Source organism: Jaculus jaculus, chromosome 19, assembly GCF_020740685.1.
Source record: "Jaculus jaculus isolate mJacJac1 chromosome 19, mJacJac1.mat.Y.cur, whole genome shotgun sequence".
NCBI lineage: Eukaryota > Metazoa > Chordata > Mammalia > Rodentia > Dipodidae > Jaculus > Jaculus jaculus.
Window position 1 is genome coordinate 21,115,544 of NC_059120.1, and position 19,088 is coordinate 21,134,631.

The 19,088-nt window shown below is 42.3% G+C and overlaps 1 protein-coding gene across 3 annotated transcripts in view; it reads right to left on the reverse strand.

Annotated features, from left to right (window-relative positions):
- Positions 1 to 821: 821 nt before the first annotated feature.
- Evi5 (ecotropic viral integration site 5) overlaps positions 822 to 19,088 on the reverse strand; it is a 171,088-nt gene continuing 152,821 nt past the window's right edge. For 2 of the 3 annotated variants that reach the window (XM_045138140.1, XM_045138139.1), the window contains one exon: positions 822 to 4,871. In XM_045138140.1, the coding sequence (XP_044994075.1) occupies positions 4,560 to 4,871 (312 nt within the window). In that variant the 3' untranslated portion in view covers positions 822 to 4,559. Of the gene's footprint in view, positions 4,872 to 15,106; positions 15,120 to 19,088 lie in introns of all 3 variants that reach the window. The other variant, XM_045138142.1, reaches the window with a different exon arrangement.

The window sequence follows — 19,088 nt, forward strand, 5'->3', positions numbered from 1 at the left end:
GTCACACCTAAAGGAGTGGGCACTGCTGGCATCTAGTGGGTAGAGACTAAGGGATCCTGAAAAGGTCTTACAATGTCACAGGACAGCCTTTAGAAACAAAGAACTATTTGACTTCAAATGCCAACCATAGCAAGGTGAAGAAACACTGCACTGCAACTATCTTGTCAAAGCTCATGTATTTTCATGAAGTGACAGAATATGAGTTCCTGCTTCTGAACTAAATGACACTAACAATGTGATAAGGTTAAAAAAGCTATAAATCCTTTCACAATAGCCTCCATATACTAAATTACATATGTGAAGTATCAATTGAACTAATAGTTTAATAACCTATAGTTGAGATAATTACCACTGATTTTAATTTGTTTTAAATTTTAATTTATTTACTTGAGAGAGAAAGAGACAGAGAGAGGGAGAGAGAGAATGGGCGCGCCAGGGCCTCTAGCCAATGCAGACCAACTCCAGATGCATGTGCCCCCTTGTGCATCTGGCTAACATGGGTCCTGGAGAGTCGAACCAGGATCCTTTGACTTTGCAGGTAAATGCCTTAACCACTAAGCCATCTCTCTAGCCCACCACTGATATTTTTAATAAGTACCATGTTCTGAAAAGAAACAAATGTAGACACTTGGCCTTTTATGAAACTGAGTATTTCCCTTGAGTCCCGGCCCCTGCCGGACTGCCTGCCACCACGCGGGTAGACAGGGTGAGCGCAGCCCGTCCTCAGGCAGCTCCCACTCAGTGCGGGTCTTCTGTAAGGTGCACGTTCTTTGGCAGGACTTGGGTGACCCTCCCTTTCTGAAGTTGAATAAGGACACAAATTCTTATAAAATGTAAAACTTTAATTACTTAAAGCAAAGGCACAAGTAAACATTTTTGGGTTATTATACAGCGTTACAATAAAAAATTCCAACAGTAAATTGAAATACATGATATTATAACTTTGTATCTTGGATGTACTATCATGTCATCTCTTCTTTGGAATGAAGAGATATGCAAATCAATGGATGTATGTTAAAAATATGGGTTATAAACAGCATTTGTTCTACTTTTAACCAGAAATTTTAATTTCAGGATTAAATTACAATGAATTGAGTTTAAAACTTATCCTTTTTTTTTTTACATTAATTACAGCAGCAAATCTTTCAAGTTAAAACTCATTGTTTTAATAATCAAATCACTGATTTCACAAAATCTTAGCTGTCAATACCTGGAACTTTACAGTAATTGAGCTGGTCATGTAATGCTCTACCAAAACATAATTGACATATGCATTTTCTTTAAATTTGAATATTACAGTACTCTATACAAATGGTTGGTGACGAACCCAGTGATCTCTCATGATGCCAGAAATAATACATTTCAGAAGGTCTAGACGCTACTGTCAATCAAAGGCACTACCTGGAGAGAGACAAGCTGCATCGTACTTGGAGCTGCGAAAGTGCTCTTTCTTTCAACACGAACAGGCCGGTGAGCTTGGAGGCTGGCGCCCCAGTGAGATGGTACATACCTCCTGCCTGCTATCCAGCACGCACTCATACATATGATCCTCCGAATAACAACAAAAAATCAGACACTGGATAAAGTTACATATTTGACCTGTCTTGTCAAGAAGAAAACTATACCACTAATTTCTGACCAGCTGGGCTGGTGTTGGCGGTGGAGGTAGAGTCTTGCCTTGTGTGCATAAGATCCTAGAGTTGATCCCCAGCATTGGCAGGGAGGGGCGGGAAAAAGATTTTTAAAAGTATGTTGCAGTGCTTGATCTTAAGGTAACTGCTTATTTCGATATGCAATTTCTACTTTATTCAAATGACTTGTAGATCTATTTTCAGTATATCAACCCTGGCAAGGACACCAGGAAAGTAACTATCCTAAGGGAGCAAGTTTTTCCCACTGTAAGCCATTTCATTAATTTTCCTCCGAATATCCTCCAACTCTTACACGGGAGGAGGTGGGGAGACAGTGAGCGAGAACGGACACACTAGGGCCACCTGCCACTACAAATGAACCCCAGAAGCATCTGTTACCTTGTGCACCTGGCTTTGTGTGGGTACTGGGGTATTGAACCCAGGCCGTCTGGCTTTGCAAGCACCTTTAACTGCTGAGCCATCACTCCAGCCCTTAAATGTTTCAGAAAAATAACATTTGAAAGACATTTAAGCGTATCCGACTATAAATCAGATAAATCAGCAGAGCACAGTCAAAATGCCTTCAAGTCCTGAACAATATACTTTAATTTGAATGAAATGGAATATTGAATTTTATTCCAGGCTTACAATCGTATTCCTACAGGCCATAAAATGTCCTTCCTAAAATTTCTTGAATTAAAAAAAAAAAACAACAGGGTTTTTGAAACAAGATCTTACTATACTTCCCATGCTAGTCTCTAATTCCAACAGTCAAGGGATCTTCCTGCCTCAGCTCCCCGAGCAGCTGGGACTACAGGCAGGGACCATTGCACCTGCTTTGAGTCGAAGACCTTGAAAAAAACTGTTGCTAGTTTTCCCCCACACAAATCACAAGAGCATCAACAATCTGAGGTCTACTGACATGATTCTTGCAAGACCTAACTCCAAACCAGGAAGAGTACTTGGGAATTCTCTAAACCTATCTTTCCTTTTTGTTTCTTTTTGTGGTGATGGGGATAGAACCCAGGGCCTCATGCATGTTAGGCAAACACTCTACCTCTGGGCTATACCTCTAAATCCACTCAGATTTCTTGATGAAGGGACTAAGGCAATAACAGTCACCAATCACCTCATTTCACCTACAGTCATCTGAGCCGACAGTACAGAATGGCCAAGGAAGAACGCCAAGGAATTAGGATGGAAGGAGTAATATACATTGTAGGAGTATCTACAGTGAATCGTATGCAGCTCAAGAGCGCGAAACTCAATGTATTTACGTCTACATAGTTCACTCAGAAAACATTTACATGAAATTCATTCAAAACACTGCCAGAGAGTAGGGAATTGGACAGTTCGTTAGCGAGACCTCTTTAAAAGCATTGGTGTCAGGTCTGATTAATATTTGGCTCTGCTAAGTTACTAGCTTGTGACCACAGGCATATTATGAAGCACTAGAACTTATCCTGTGCTATGGCCACACAAGGAAGGAAGTGTTGGACAGTCAGGTAAACAGCCGTGATGGCCATGCGGGGAAAGCCTAGCCTAGAATGCAGCATTAGGCCTTACGTATGATTTCAGAAAGCAAACTGCTTTTATCTCTTCTACTGCGTCCCATCATAAGATTTTTTTTTTTTTTAATGTATGTGACATTCTGTGCAAAGTGGAGTTTCCATTTATACAGAACCTACTCTCCTCTTCCTCTATGGCTATTCTTTCACAGGCTGGGAACGACACAGAGTGGCAAGTATGCAGTTAGCACACTCCCCCGGTCTTTCCTTAGGTTTTGGGTGTTTCTCCCAATTTACCAGCAAGAGGAGCTGCAACGGAAAACAAGGCTAAGTGACAGACAAGGACGAGTTCGCAGGAGAGGATTCTTATGGCTTTACTACTGATTAAAAACTAGAGGACTGAAAGACATTTTTCACAAGTGTTTTGCAGAGATAATTGCTATGCATCTTGGACCCTAGCCCAATGCTTGAATTATGTAAGCATAACATTAGCACTAAATGGTATGTGCTAGCATTTCTTTAATCATAAAAATTTATTAATTACATACATAAGAAGTAAAAATGTCACCAATAGTGTTTTTGAACACTCAGCGATACAGAATCTGCTGTTGAGTGCTAAGCAAAATACTAAAGCTATTCAAATATTAGTGTCAGATTTTACTCTGCAGTTTTCTTTTAATCTATTTACAGACATCCTGTTAGAATGCTAAACACAGTCATTTTGCAACATGTATGTTCGCCATATAAAATGATGATCAATGTTGGGCAGTACAGATTTATAAATATGTACAAATAATATAATTGTAGTAAAAGCTATTATTCTAACCAACACACAAAAGCATCTTACACACAAATGAGAAATTAAAACAAAATGTAAAACTCTAAACAGTAACAATTAATTTGTGTTTATAAAATTATACAGAAAAAAAGTCTTTGTGTTTGAGAACCTTCAGTGGCCCCTTGTAGAACTGCAATTTTAGTGGGAAAAAAAAAAATCCTCAAAACACAAAAACACAAGGTAAATCAGATATGTGTTTTGGTCAAATGTCTGAAGACAGCCACCTTGGAAACAAATTAAGCATAAAATATTGCACAAGAGCAGTTTGCCTGAAGAAAATACAATTTTCCATAGCTCTAAACCTCAAAATGGTTCCCACATTTAGATACAGCTGTATTTTCTAAACAAGAAAAAGTAATATTCTGTAACACTGTTAGAACCTTATTTTACCACGAACCATACTCGTCTACTTATGGCAATGGAAACTCAGTGGTGAGAATTTGGCAAAGATAAAAAGGCAGAGAAGATTGTAAAATACATATAAGTGCATATGTACATATCGAAAGAGGAATGACCCTCAAATCTTTAGTCATGTGACGAATGATCCCTTAAAAAAGTCCACAGTCAAGGTCACAGTGATGGTCAGACAGTGGTTGAATATGGCTCCCTTTGTGGGGGACACTCCTTCTGGACCACTCGATTGCTCTTGCGGGTTTCCAGCACACCATCTTCTGCTTCACTTTCACTACCATCGGCCAGAGTGGGGTCCAAAGGCATTGGACCAGACTTTCTGTGCAAAGGAAAGCCAGTGCCACTTTCCTGTAAGGAGTTATCTATAAAATCTTCATCAGAGGAATGGAATGATTCATCATCTCCTATGAAATGGCTGACAATGTGGATTCCATCAAATGAAGGTTGGCCTGAGAAGTTCCTCTGGCCTTTTAGGCACCTGAGCTGTTAAAAGCAAAATTCAGGTTAATCAATTTATTTGAATAAATTCAAATGGAGGAGTACACAAAGGTTTCATGAAAAAACAGTATTTCATATTTAAGAAAGAAAATGCTTGATCTTTTTCTATTCACAGATAACCCTGGTCTCCTGTGGTAGATTTCATTACTCTCAGTCTACAAACTAGGAAATCAACTCAGGAGAAAAACCCAATGAAGTCACCTAGTTAACAGAGCTGAAGATTTCAACTAGCCTTTATTACACTGACGATAACACTGTGACCTTCCTGACCCGTCTCCTGATTTCTTCAACAACCGACAGCATGGCACAGATAGTCTGGTTACATTAAGTCCTTCTCATCCTGGATTATTCTTGTTTTTTAATTTAACTTTAGTTGCTGTTAATTTCACTTTTAACAATTCCATTTGCCTGTATGCCATAAATTTTCTCCTACAATAAAGCAAAACAAAAAAACAAGTAATTGGCTGGGTTTGGTGACACATGCCTTTAATCCCAGCTCTTAGGGGACTAAGGTAGGACAATTACTGTGAATTAGAGCCCAGCCTGGGCTACAGTGAGACCCTACCTTGAGCCTCCTCAACACAAAAAAGAAAAAACCAAACCCTTAACTGACTGGCAAATAACTTGGCTATGAAAGACCTTGCTAAAGATGCATGTGTCTCCTGGCCTTATCATTCCTATCAACACGCACCCTTGTTTCTCAGGGACAAACTCCTAGTCACTACCTTCAAATCTTGACATAAAGGCAATGTGAAATATTCAGGAAATATTACAAACCCTTTCAAAACCAACGGCTCTGAGAGCAAAGCCAGTATAGCCAAGCCATAACACCTCCAGCTTTCCTGACAGACTTCCAGGAAGATGTGAAGAAACCTCAGCACTTCCCTGCACATGTGACAACTTGAAACAAGGACACCAGGGCTCTCAGTTAGTGATGCGTGACCCAGGCACATTTTCAACTATAAAGAAATTTCCCTATGCTAAACCAAACAAAATTGCACTGAGGTATAGTAAGATTTAAGCGCTGTACTGCACCTTGACCTAACGGGGGAAACTAAACTTGGAGCGGAATCTTTAGGAAAGAGGCACAGAGCACAGCGCCCTCCTCAAAGTTGTGATATCCACTGTGTTGTTACAAGAACTGCCGCATTCTGATGCAACATCCCATCACCACATTGCAACACATGATTTACAGCTCTGAGTGCTAAATTCAGTCAGTTAATCTCTTCCTTTCTCTTTTCTTCCCCAGACCCTTTTGAAGAAATATTATGGAGCACGTGTCTTCCTTCTTCCTGGCTGTTACAAATGGGAAGTGTGACAGAAGAACCACAACTTCCCAATTGTTTGGAAAGCTGCAGCTCTCCTTTGTTCTAACAAAATGTACTGTAATCAAAACGCTGAAGCCTTTTATCAAATGATGTAACTTTAGGACATTAACTATAGTTTGAGGGATCATTTCCTCAACCTAAGAGGAGATGCTTCAATGCCTCTGAGAACTACTAACAAAACCAAGGCAGAGGATTTTTTTTTTTTTTAAATGTGGAAGAAAAGGGGGAAGCAAGGGACTATATGGTAAAAGTGAAGCTATTACTTGGCCCAATCTTAGACTTGGGAGTGCGCACACTGGATTACGGGAGGAAGAAGGCCTACACTGTGCCTGGGAGTGGTCTAAGGATGGCCTGGGAAGAGCTGCCTGGACTCCAGCTGGGCCTGTCCTATGGGAATCCTCAGCTTGTGGAAGGGCTTGGGCTAGACGAGGGCCAGAGCAGGTCCTCTAAAACGTTTTAGATATTGATTGTTTTCTTTAATATTTTATTTTTATTTATATGAGATGGATAGAGAATGGGCATGCAAGGGCCTCCAGTTGCTGCAAAGGCACTCTCAACACATGTGCCACCTTGTGCATCTGGCTTACGTGGGTCCTGGGGAATTGAACCTGGGTCCTTAGGCTTTGCAGGCAATGCTTTAATTGCGAAGCTATCTCTCCAGCCCTGCTAATTCTTTTCACCAGATTTTTAGGAGCTAATTACATTTAAAAGCATGCAATCAAACTTTCCATTCCCACTTCCCTCAAATACACAAAGAAACCCCTGTGTATTATGAGTGGCAAGGTTAGAGAACTGTATTTATAAATACAATCCTCTGATCATATGCATCAAGAAAACTGGGATTACGGGGCTGGAGAGATGGCTTAGCGGTTAAGCGCTTGCCCGTGAAGCCTAAGGACCCACATAAGCCAGATGCACAAGGTGGCACATGCATCTGGAGTTCATTTTCAGTGGCTGGAGGTCCTGGCGTGCCCATTCTCTCTTTCTCTCTCCCTCCCTTCTCTGTCGCTCTCAAATAAATGAATAAAAATAAACAAAAAATTTTGATATTTTATTTTGATATTTTTATTTACTTATTTGAGAGATGGAAAGAGGCAGAGAGAGAAAGAGAGAGAAAGAATGGGAGCCAGGGCCTTGAGCCACTGCAAACACATGCAACCCCTTGTGCATCTATCTGGCTTACGTGTGTCCTGGGGAATTGAAATGAGGTCCTTTGACTTTGCAGGCAAATGACTTAACCACTAAGCCATCTCTCCAGCCCCCCCCCAAATTAAAAAAAAGCTGGAATTACTTATTAGAAAAGGAAGATGCTGCCAGGCGTGGTGGCACACCCCTTTAATCCCAGCACTTGGGAGGCAGAAGTAGGAGGATCGCCACGAGTTTGAAACCAGCCCGAGATTACATAGTGAAATCCAGGTCAGCCTGGGCTAGACTGAGACCCCACCTCGAAAAAACAAAAACAAACAAACAAACAAAAAATTAAGAAAGAAAAAAGAAAAGGAGATGCCCTCTTCAGATCTAAGGAATCCAATCCTGAGAAAGCTCTAGAACCTATATATTTTTTAAGTTTTTTTTTTTTTTTTTTTGAGGTGGGGTCTCACTTTAGCTCAGGCTGACCTGGAAATCACTATGTAGTCTCAAGGTGGCCTCAAACTCACTGCAATCCTCCTACCTCTGCCTCCCGAGTTCTGGGATTAAAGGCATGTGCCACCACGCCTGGCTTTTAATTTTTTTGTTGTTGTTTATTTTTATTTATTTATTTGAGAGTGAGAGAGAGAGAATGGGTGTGCCAGGGCCTCCAGCCACTGCAAATGAACTCCAGATGCATGTGCCACCTTGTGCATCTAATTTTCATGGGTCCTGGGGAACTGAGCCTCAAACCGGGGTCCTTAGGCTTCACAGGCAAGCGCTTAACTGCTAAGCCATCTCTCCAGCCCTAGAACCTATATTTTTCTTATAAGCATCTCAGGAGAGTTTGTTGTAGTTTGTTGTAAATTGTAAGAACCACTGAGGGGTGCTGGAGGTGTAGCTCAGTGGCAGAGAGCTTGTCTAGCATGTATGAGGCCTTGGGTGTAATCCTCAGTACCAGAAAAAAGGAGAGACAGAGAATCAGTGAGGTGGATCCTCCATTCAAACCAGATGAGGTTGAGCCAATAAGTACCTGACTGAGCTGAAGTGGACAAAATGCCTTGCTGTCCCAAACAGCACAACCACGTAGTTCTCGGCCAACTTCATTACCTGGACGTAGGTACCAGGAGAAAATTCTGTTTAAACAGCCTTTTCCTACAACTTTCTCCCTCAGGTATAGAGGTAGATTTTAGGAATGCAGGGTTCCCTTGAATAATTCCGAGGCATATCAGAATGAACACTAGTGCTCTGGCAATGTTTTTTTTTTTTTTTTTTGTCGTTGCTTCATTTAAATATCTTCTGGGTCAGAGGATCAAAAATCTGATACAAGTAAGCTGGGTGTGGTGGCACACGCCTTTAATCCCAGCACTCGGGAGGCAAAGGTAGGAGGACTGCCATGAGTTCGAGGCCACCCTGCGACTACATAGTGAATTCCAGGTCAGCCAAGACCAGAGTGAGACCCTACCTCAGAAAACCAAATTAAAAAAAAAATCTGATAAAAGCTTTTGACTGTTGCAAGATGGTCTTGAAATTGTTACCCTCCTGTCTTGGTCTCCCCAAAACTGAGATTCACAGATCTATGCCAGCACACATGTCTTGAAATGTATGCATGCAAAGTTTAACATACTATTTGAAGGCTCACTGTCTTTATTAATTTTGGCTAAATACTATAGACATCTTCATGCCACTGCAACAATAAAAATTCCTTAGTTGCCAGGTGTGGTGGCACATGCCTTTAATCTCAGCACTAGGGAGGCAGAGGTAGGTGGGTCACCGTGAGTTCTAGGCCACCCTAAGACTACCGTAGTGAATTCCAGGTCAGCCTTGGCTACAGTAAGACCCTACCTTGAAAAACAAAACCAAAAAGATTCCTTAGTTATGGAATATATTATATCATTGAATAAAAATATTATGTTTCCAAGTGAAGCTGGATTTTTTTTTTTTTTTTTTTTTGAGGTAGGGTCTTGCTCTAGCCCAGGCTGATCTGATCTGGAATTCACCACATAGTCTCAGGGTGGCCTCGAGCTCATGGTGATCCTCCCACCTGTGTCCTGAGTGCTGAGATTAAAGGAGTGAGCCACCACACCTGGCTTGGACATGGATTTTAAAGTCACTGATGTGCTTCAAACACTTTGAGATTTACCAAGGAGCCAAGAGAGAAGGAGGGACGTTGAGATGGGGGAGGAAGGAAGAATCGATAGATTCACTAAGGAAACAGGTATGAGGACTCAACTTGTAAGGAAAAGAACCTTTCTCTGAAGAGTCTCAGCTAGATGACCTATTTATAATAAAGGCCATTCAACAAGGCCCACTAAAAGACTCAAAAGTGTCTGTCCTCAGTCTCAATGCTAGAGCAGCCACATACTGCCAGAGACTTGAGGAGATCACCTACAGGAAGCAGAAAGAGTTGATCTAGGAGTCAATGAAGTGTTTCGTCATAATAACATGCAGGCCTATCAGAATTAGTGCCAAGGGCTGGAGAGATGGTTTAGCATTTAAGGCGCTTGCCTGTGAAGACTAAGGACCCAGGTTCTATTCTCCAGGTCCCACATAAACCAGATGGATATGGTAACACATGCATCTGGAGATCATTTGCAGTAGCTAGAGGCTTTGGTGTGCCCATTCTCTCTCTCTCTCTCTCTAACTCTCTCTCTCTAACAAATAAACAAAAAAATGAAAACTTAACAAAAAGGAATTAATGCCCAGATAGTGCTATTTTGGTAAAATTTTTATAATAGGGGGCTGAAGTAGAAGGATTGACAGTTCAAGACAGCATGGGTATACAGTGAGGCCATGTTTCAAAAAAACTAACAGCTGGATGTGGTGATTGATGCATGCCTTTAATACCAGCGCTCAGGAGGTCCAGGTAAGAGGACTGCCATGAGTTCAAGGCCAGCCTGGAACTACAGTGTGAGTTCCAGGTCAGGCTGGGGCTATAGTAAGACCCTACCTTGAAAAACCAAAACAAACAAACACATAAACAAAACAACCTAAAAACTGAATCTGGGTCTGGTGGTACAGGCCTGTAATTCCAGCTACTCAGGAGGCTGAGGCAGGAGATTCCTAAGTTCAAGGACTGCTTGCGCAACTTAGTGTGACCCTACCTCAAAATTGAAGAGCGCAGCAAGGACAGATCTCCCAGCTTAGTGGCAGTACATCTGCCCAGCATGCGTGAAGCCCAATATGGTGCTCTGAAGATAAATATCCCCATAGGCTCATGTCGTTGAATACTTAATCCCCAGCTGGTAGCACTACTCTAGAAGGTTATGGAATCTTTATGAAGTAGAGTCTTGAAGTGGAGGATTGAGGTTTCATAGTCTAGCCCTGACTGCTTCCTACGGCAATGCAGTGCCAGCTTCTGGCACATGCCATGCTCTCCCAGGCATCATGGCCCTCCCTTCAAAACTGTAAGCCTAATAAATAAACTCTTTCCTTTCCCGAGCTTTTTCTCATTTCTGGTTGTTCACTGAAATGAGAAGGTAACTGATACACAGTGGTGCGGCACAGGCTTCGCATGTGAGAAGCCCTATACTCCAATCTTTAGTGCTGCAAAACAAATGAAAAATAAAACAAGCAACAAGCAGAACAATACGTTGAGTTCCACTGCCAGCAGTTTAGAAAACATTCCTCGCGAGCAGCTCATGAGACAAGAGCACTGCTGCTCAGTCTGCTGTTCCTTCTGGTCCAGGCTCCTGCAGAAGGTCTTACTGTGATGAGCTCCAGCTGCAGATGGGGCTCAGAGGCCGTCCTAGGGAAATCTGGGGCTTCAACACAAGCACGCACACAAATGAAATGTATCTTTCTAAAGAGCAGACCTCTGCCCAAGCCCGAGCAAGAACCTGCTCCTCCTTGAATGACTGAGCCTATGCCAATCCTTCTATGCCAATCCTTCTCTGGTTAGAGAGCATCCCATGCTGTCCTATGCACGTGCTTAAACCATGCAGGCCACCAGGCATGGCATGGCCAACAGCAGGTAGTTGACTGCAGGGTGCGAGGTGCTGGGGTTAGAGGGGCAACGCAGATGGACCCCAAAGGCAGCACTGCTGGGTGAAAGCAGCTCACCTAAAGGCCACACGGTGTATGACAACAATTACATGACATTCTGGCAAAGTCAAATTTGTAAATAAACCAGTGGTTGCCAGGGACTGAAGGGGGAAGAGGAGGAGGAATAGGAAGGTGGAAACAGGGGGCTAATAGTACATCTATCTGTACACTACTGTAACGGTGCATATGTCATTACAGTTATCAAAATAATGTCCAACACAGACAGCCCTGATGTAAACTGTGGGCATCAGTTACTGGAGGAAGGCACTGAGGAGTATTTGAGAACTCTGTACATTTTCCCTCAGGCTTTTTGTTGTTGTTGTTTGTTGGTTGGTTTGTTTTCCGAGGTAGGGTTTCGTTCTAGCTCAAGCTGACCTGGAATTCACTCTGCAATCTCAGGGTGGCCTCGAATTCACTGCGATCCTCTTACCTCTGCCTCCCAAGTGCTGGGATTAAAGGCACATATCACACGCCCAGCCCCGCCTCCCCCCCCCCATTTTTTTTGTCTTTTTGAGGCAGGGTCTTGTTCTAGCCCAGACTGACCTGGAATTCACTATGTAGTCTCAGGGTGGCCTCAAACTCATGGCGACCCTCCCACCTCTGCCTCCCAAGTGCTGGGATTAAAGGCGTGTGCCACCATGCCCAGTTCTTCCGCTCAAATTTTCTGGAACCCAAAAATATCTCCCAGGATAAGTGATTCAAATTTATGTTGTACAGCATTTTTCTACGACAAAAATGCTATAATGGAAAAACTACCTGAAGAAATTTTGAGGTTGCATTTCAAAACTATTTTTAACCACACTCCTTTTAAAAAAATAGATTTTTATTATTTATTTTTTAGAGGGAGAAAGAATGGGTGCACCAGGGCCTTCAGCCTCTGTAAACGAACTCCAGATGTGTGTGCCCCTTGTGCATGCGTACAACATTGTACATTTGCATCACTTTGTGTCTGGCTACATGAAACCTGGAGATTTGAACATGACTTCTTAGGCTTTGCAGGAAAGTGCCTTAATCACTAAGCCATCTTTCCAGGACCCCCCCCCACACACCATTTTAAGATTTTCTTTTTATTTATTTATTAGAGTCAGAGAGAGAGAGAGAGAGAGAGAGAGAGAGAGAGAGAGAGAGGAGGGGGGAATGAGAATGAATGAAGGGGCACACCAGGGCTTCCAGCCACTGCAAATGAACTCCCTTGTGCATCTGGCTAACGTGGGTCCTGAGAAATTGAACCTGGATCCCCTGGCTTTGCAGGCAAGCGCCTTAACCGCTAAGCCATCCCTCCAGCCCCAGGCCCCCCTTTTAAAAATACTTTTAAAGGGCTGGAGGGATGGCTTAGCAGTTAGGCCTGTGAAGCCTAAGGACCTCAGTTTGAGGCTCAATTCCCCAGGACCCATGTAAGCCAGGTGTACAAGGTGGTGCATGCATTTGGAGTTTGTTTGCAGTGGCTGGAGGCCCTGGGTGCCCATTCTCTATCTATCTTCCTCTTTGTCACTCTCAAATAAATAAACAAACAAAAAATTTTAAAAATACTTTAAAAATTATTATTTTTTTGAGAGGGAGAACTTTTTTTTTTCATTTTTCTTTTTTGGTATTTCAATGTAGAGTCTCACTTGAGCTGAGGATGACCTGGAATTCACTACATAGTCTCAGGGTGGCCCCGAACTCACAGCAATCCTCCTACCTCTCCTTCTGAATGCTGAGATTAGAGGCGTGTGCCACCACACCCGGCTCAACATTCCTTTTTAAAAGAGATAAAACATGGTGAGTACAGTGATTTTAAGTGGAGAAGATAAATGAGGATTGAGGAGATAAGTGTGCCTCATGCAAGCATGAGGACCTGAGTTCAGTCCCCAGAACCCATGTAAAATAAAGTGGGCATGAGGATGTACACTTGTAATTCCAGAGCTGGAGAAATGGAGACAGGTGGATTCCTGGGGCTTGTTGGCCAAATAATTTAGCCTACTTGGTGAGTTCCAGGCCAATGACAGACTGTGTTGCAAAAGTTTTGAAACATGGACAGTGTTCTCGAGAAAGGACACCACAGGTTTTCCTCTAGCCGCCACACACAGGTCTAACCATGTGCAAACACACACACACACGTGCATACACACAGATGATAATAAGTGTTTACTTGTACATACATCTACAGACTATCACCTAGATCAAGATACAGAGTGTTTCTAGTACCCCACAGCTCCCTTGTGTCCTCCCTTATTCCTGGGATGACTCCATGCTCCTCCAGAGGTACTGGCAATTCTGGCATCTGTCACCACAGAGCAGGCTTGCTTTTTCTTGTGCTTCATACAAAGGATCATGTGGTACACATGTCTGTGATGGGCTCCTGTTACTTATCGTGCCTGTGAGATGTGTTGATGTCAGCCTGAAGTACAGCTCGTTTTTCAGTGTGCCAAAGTATCATATATACGAACCATCTACCCATTCTGCTGTACATGGACGTTTGTCTCCCACCTATTACATACACTGTTGCTATGAACACTCTTAAATATACCCTTAGGAGAACAGAAGTACTTCTCTCTATACATACACAAAAGTGTAATTGCTAGGCCATAGGAAAATACATGCAAAGCTTAAATAGATATTGCCAAACATTGTCAAAGTGCAACAACAGGTGCCTTGATTTCTATAAGAAGCCTTTTGCCTTGACATCTGCCAGGGTGTTGTTCAAAGCAAATTCACAGTCTTTATCTAAAAGAACTATAATTAATAACTTTGCCCCCAATCTTTGAAGTCCAGACTGTCCCCACACTTGGTATGTAGCCAAGGATGACTCTGAAACTCCTGATCCTCCTGCATCCACCTTCCAAGGGCTGAGATTATAGATAAGCATGACCATGCTCAGCACATTCCATGTTTTCAATAGAAAACACAACACTGAGACAGTCTGTAAACCCAGCTACTTAGGAGGATGAGACAGATGGAATATAAGTTTAAGGCCAGCTTGGGCTACAGACTGAGTTCAAGGGTAGCGTGGGCAACTCAGTGAGGCTTTGTGTCAACGTGAAAAGCAAAATCTGGAATAAGCACCCCAGAAGATGGCACAGCAATATATCCCGTTGAGCATGTGCACACCTCATGCCTGGAATAACCATTTATCTGAGTGTGTTAGTACAGTCAAGTGTATACCTGTTATCACCTCCGAGTTAGTACAAGTGCCCTAGTTTCATTCTCAAAAGAGTCTTGGTTTAGAGGCTGGAGCGAGAGCTCAGTTGGCAAAGCACCTGTGTCAACCATGAGGACTGGAGGTTGATCCCCAGAACCCAAGTAAAATACCAGGCATGGGGGCATGTGCTCCTTAGCAATTGTGCAAACAATTTTTGAGTCATTTAAATCAATGGGCATAGATATTTTCACTGATATTATACTTAACACACATGAATGAGAACATATTTATACACAGAATTTTAAATCACATGATTTGATAGTGGAGCTTTATATGTAGAACGTTTTGGAAAAACATGGACTAATTCGTTTTTGAACACACATTCTATTTCTTCTGTTTCTCCTTAGACTTGAAGAATCGTTTTAAAGTCATGCTTGTGTCCTAGAATCTAGCTCCTTGACCTAACAGGAGAAGGTGCACCATGCTGCTGAGAATCTCGACGAGGCCCTCAGGCACTGACTACTCACGGCACCCGCTTGGACGCTAGGTGAGCATGTTAATAAGCAGGCAAGTGGAAGTGCTAACATACCAGTCCTTACCTGATGTGGACGGCTTCATCATGTCATGCATTAAGAAACAGAGGAAAGAAAGTAAAAACATGTGGAACTTATTTAAATACTTTAGACATCTGACTACTCATCAAAACTTTAAAAAATTAGCAAAATCTTAGCTTTGTACTAATAACAAAGGGATTAGATTTTGGGATTTCTCTGCAAGCATTAAACAACGCTGGCCCCCAAATCATGCAAGGCCTGAATGCTATATAGTTAAGGAAACAGGAAACTGCCACATTTGTAGTCGGATGAATGTAGGTTTTGACAGGAAACAGCGAGGTTTCTAACTGTATGACAGTAAAAACTTAAACGCTAAATAATACTATTTAGCAACTATTCCAGTTATTTCACATAAAAATTACCAGTAAGACTTCAGAGCAGGGAGACTCTGGAGCCATGAGTATGCTGGAGATCCAAAGGACTCTGTCAGCGCTGAGCACATGGACAGTAAAACTTCCCACTGGTTTTCTTTATAAGCCAAACCACTAAATGCTAAGGCAAAATTCTTTTGTGAAATAAAGAAGTGTCATAAGCTCAGAGGTTTGTAGCTTCTAAAAATAGCACATTAGTAAATAAGAGAAATCTGTGCTGAGAAAATTTAATCACGTGGGCAAGTGTCCCTGGGACAGGGCTGAGAACACGTTCTGCATGTATTTGCTTTCCTCAGGCAGGGTGGAATGATAGAATATCACTAATTTTTACCCTTGATTTGAAAAGGATGCAACAACTCACCCTTTTCTACTTTTGACACTTGGGGCACAGTAACTAATGCCCTTATAGTTACATTATAGCTCAAAGTGCTTCCAAGATACAATACCATCTCCCGTGTGTGACTGAAGGGAGCAATGCACAGGCAAGTCTGAGATTCAGTAGAGTGAGAGGAAGGACTGCACTGGTTATTTTGAAAGACAATCAATCCACAACAAAGTGGAAAAAAGTCATCCACACACCAAAAAAACCCCTAAGCAAATGAACTTTGATCACTACTAGACAGGGTTTAAACTATTGAAGTGAGTCATGTGATACCAAGTGAACTGCAAAACATTTGCAGTAAGTTTCCAAGACTGAGTCATAGATGCAAAGCTTCTATCTGTACATTTGGGGTTGTAGAATCAATGTTTGCAAAGCAGGTTTTAGTACATGAGAAGGAAGAGGTAAAGTCCAATGATCATAGAGATCTCTACTTTTCCACATGCGCACGAGACAGAACTGGCACACCAGGGCATCCAGCCACTGCAATCAAACTCTAGATGGGTGCGCCACCTTGTGCATCTGGCTTATGTGGGATCTGGGGAGTCGAACATGGGTCCTTAGGCTTTGCAGGCAAGTGCTTAACCACTAAGCCATCTCTTCAGCCCAGATCTCTATTTTTAAAGCTCTCCAGGGCTTACTTTCAGCCTTCCGAGTTAGTCAATACTTCTGCTGGATTATGTATATATATTTTTTGATTTTTCCACTTTTCAAAATTTTACGTTAATGTAAGTGGGACATGCTATGCTGAACTTTTCTATTTTTCTTTAGTGCAGCAAGCCGAGGATGACCTTGAGTTCCTGGTCCTTCTTCCACCTCCCAAGTGCTAGGATTATAGGCATGTGCCACCAAACTCTAAATTTTTCTTAATTATCAGCTTCTTAAAAAAAATTTCAGGGCTAGAGAGATGGCTTAGTGATTAATGCACTTGCCTGCAAAACCTAAGGACCCAAGTTTGATTACCTAGTACTCACATAGGTCAGATGCACAAGGTGGCACATGCATCTAGAATTTGCACACCCATTCTCTCTATCTGCCTCACTATTGTTAGTCCCAGCACTAGAAAGGCTGAGGGAGAAGGATCACAGTGAGTTATAGAGGTCAGCCGGGGGCTACAGAGCGAGTTCCACGTTAGCTTGGGCCTTGAAAAAACCAAACCATAAACAACAAAACTATATGGGAAGCATAACAAAGAACAAAACTAGCAGCAAGCATACAAACCAAAAGATTTCCAGAGAACCAGAACAGGAAACCAATAAAAGCAATCATCTGGAGGTCATGACTTCTTAATCATTGCACACTAAAATCCTAATCGACAGTATTTCAGAGCCAGTCTAAATTAAGGTGCTAAAACATTCTACTGAAATAATTAAGTAGCCTAAAGTCAAAAACATTTAGCAAAACTATGTATCCACATGTAAGTGAACAAGAGAAAAGTTTGGAACTGAAGAAACTCATCCTGTCCACTTGCTGTGAAAGCAGGAGGGGGTCATTTACAGAGAATTCTGACCACCATGCTTGTGATGCTCTACCCAGCATCGTGGGCAAGCAAGCCGAAACTGCTGCTGAATGTCTTCTTCCTGGTAGCTGACCGATCTTGACAAAACTGAAACCATTAACATTATTTAGACAGCAGTCTTAATGTCAATGGTGATGAGGCTAGGAATTTATGAGGTTCTATGTAAATTTATGACCAATTACAGGAAATAAATCACTTCACACTTGTTTCACTCTGAACTTTTAGAGCTAGATCAAAGTAGCATGCACATTTCATTTGATTTAACCTTTAGCTGAAGCACTTCAAAAACTCAAACCATTAGAAAAGAAACTTCATGAGGGCATTTTGCTATCTGGACAGAATTATGCTAAGAAGAATTAATGTTTATGAAGGCTATCTTATGTGGTGGTTTTTTTTTTTTTTTTTTTTTAAGGTAGGGTCTCACTCTAACCCAGGCAGACCTGGATGGAATTCATTATGTAGTCTCAGGGTGGCCTGGAACTCACTGCGATCCTCCTACCTCCACCTCCTGAGTGCTGGGATTAAACGCATGTGCCACCACACCTGGCTTCTTGTGGTTTTTAATTATTTTTATTTATTTACTATTTTTTTGAGGCAAGCCCAACAGACTGCCTTGTTTTATGTGAGAGTGAGGGAGGGAGAGGGAAAGGGAAAAGGAGAGGGAGGGAGGGAGGGAGGGAGGGAGGGAGAGGGAGAGAGAGAGAGAGAGAGAGAGAGAGAGAGAGAGAGAGAGAATTGATGCACCAGGGCCTCCAGATGTGTGTGCTCCCTTGTGAGTAAGTGCGCCCTTGTATCACTGTGTGTCTGGCTTATGTGGGACCTAGAGAATCAAACCTGGGTCCTTAGGCGTCTTAGGCAAGCGCCTTAACTGCTATGCCATCTCTCCAGCCTTCTTGAGTTTTTGTTAGTCTGTCTAGATGAACCAAATATGTATTGACACACACTATACTGCTGAAAGGCCAACATAAAGAATGACAGGCTCCTGCCCCGGGGGAATTCAAGTTTGGAGGGAGAGACAGCAACAAGCACCTGATTTCAATCGAAATGAGTATTAAGCAAACCCACAGGAGAAGCACTGTGCCAGCTCAAAGGGGTAGAGTCACGTGATGCTTAAGTTGGGTCTTAAGGACAAGTAGGTGATGGGAGGGGAAATCTGGGTATAGGTGGCATGGTGCTGTGTGTTGGCAAACTAAAGTGGTTTGGCGTGACTAGATATGGGTCTAAAGATGAGATGAAAGATTAAACTGGAAGGAAAGTGGGAGAAAAATTACAAAGAATTTTATCCTGAAGAATTAGGTTATGGGGAGCCGCTGCAGCATGGAGTGGTGTCCTCACACAGGGTCAGTTATCACCTTGTACGTGATCGTCCAGGAGCCTATGAAGATGGGAGTGTGACCTCATTCTGTTAGTTATCACCCTGTATGTGACTGCTGGGGACCCAGTGACCCATGGGTTTATTAGTTTACTCATCCTAAAACATCTAGGAAGTGCTGAATCTGGGAGTCGGCTGCTGCAGGCCCCATACTGTCCACTGAGATGGACACAAATGAAGCAGAATATGCTAACAGAAAATCAAGGTTTATTCATCCAAATCTGCAGATGACATGTCACATTGCTAAGTAGTACCATGACCTCAGTGAGTGGATCAACAGAGATCTTCAATCCTTCTAGGTACAAGAACACCCAAGTTATGTGATA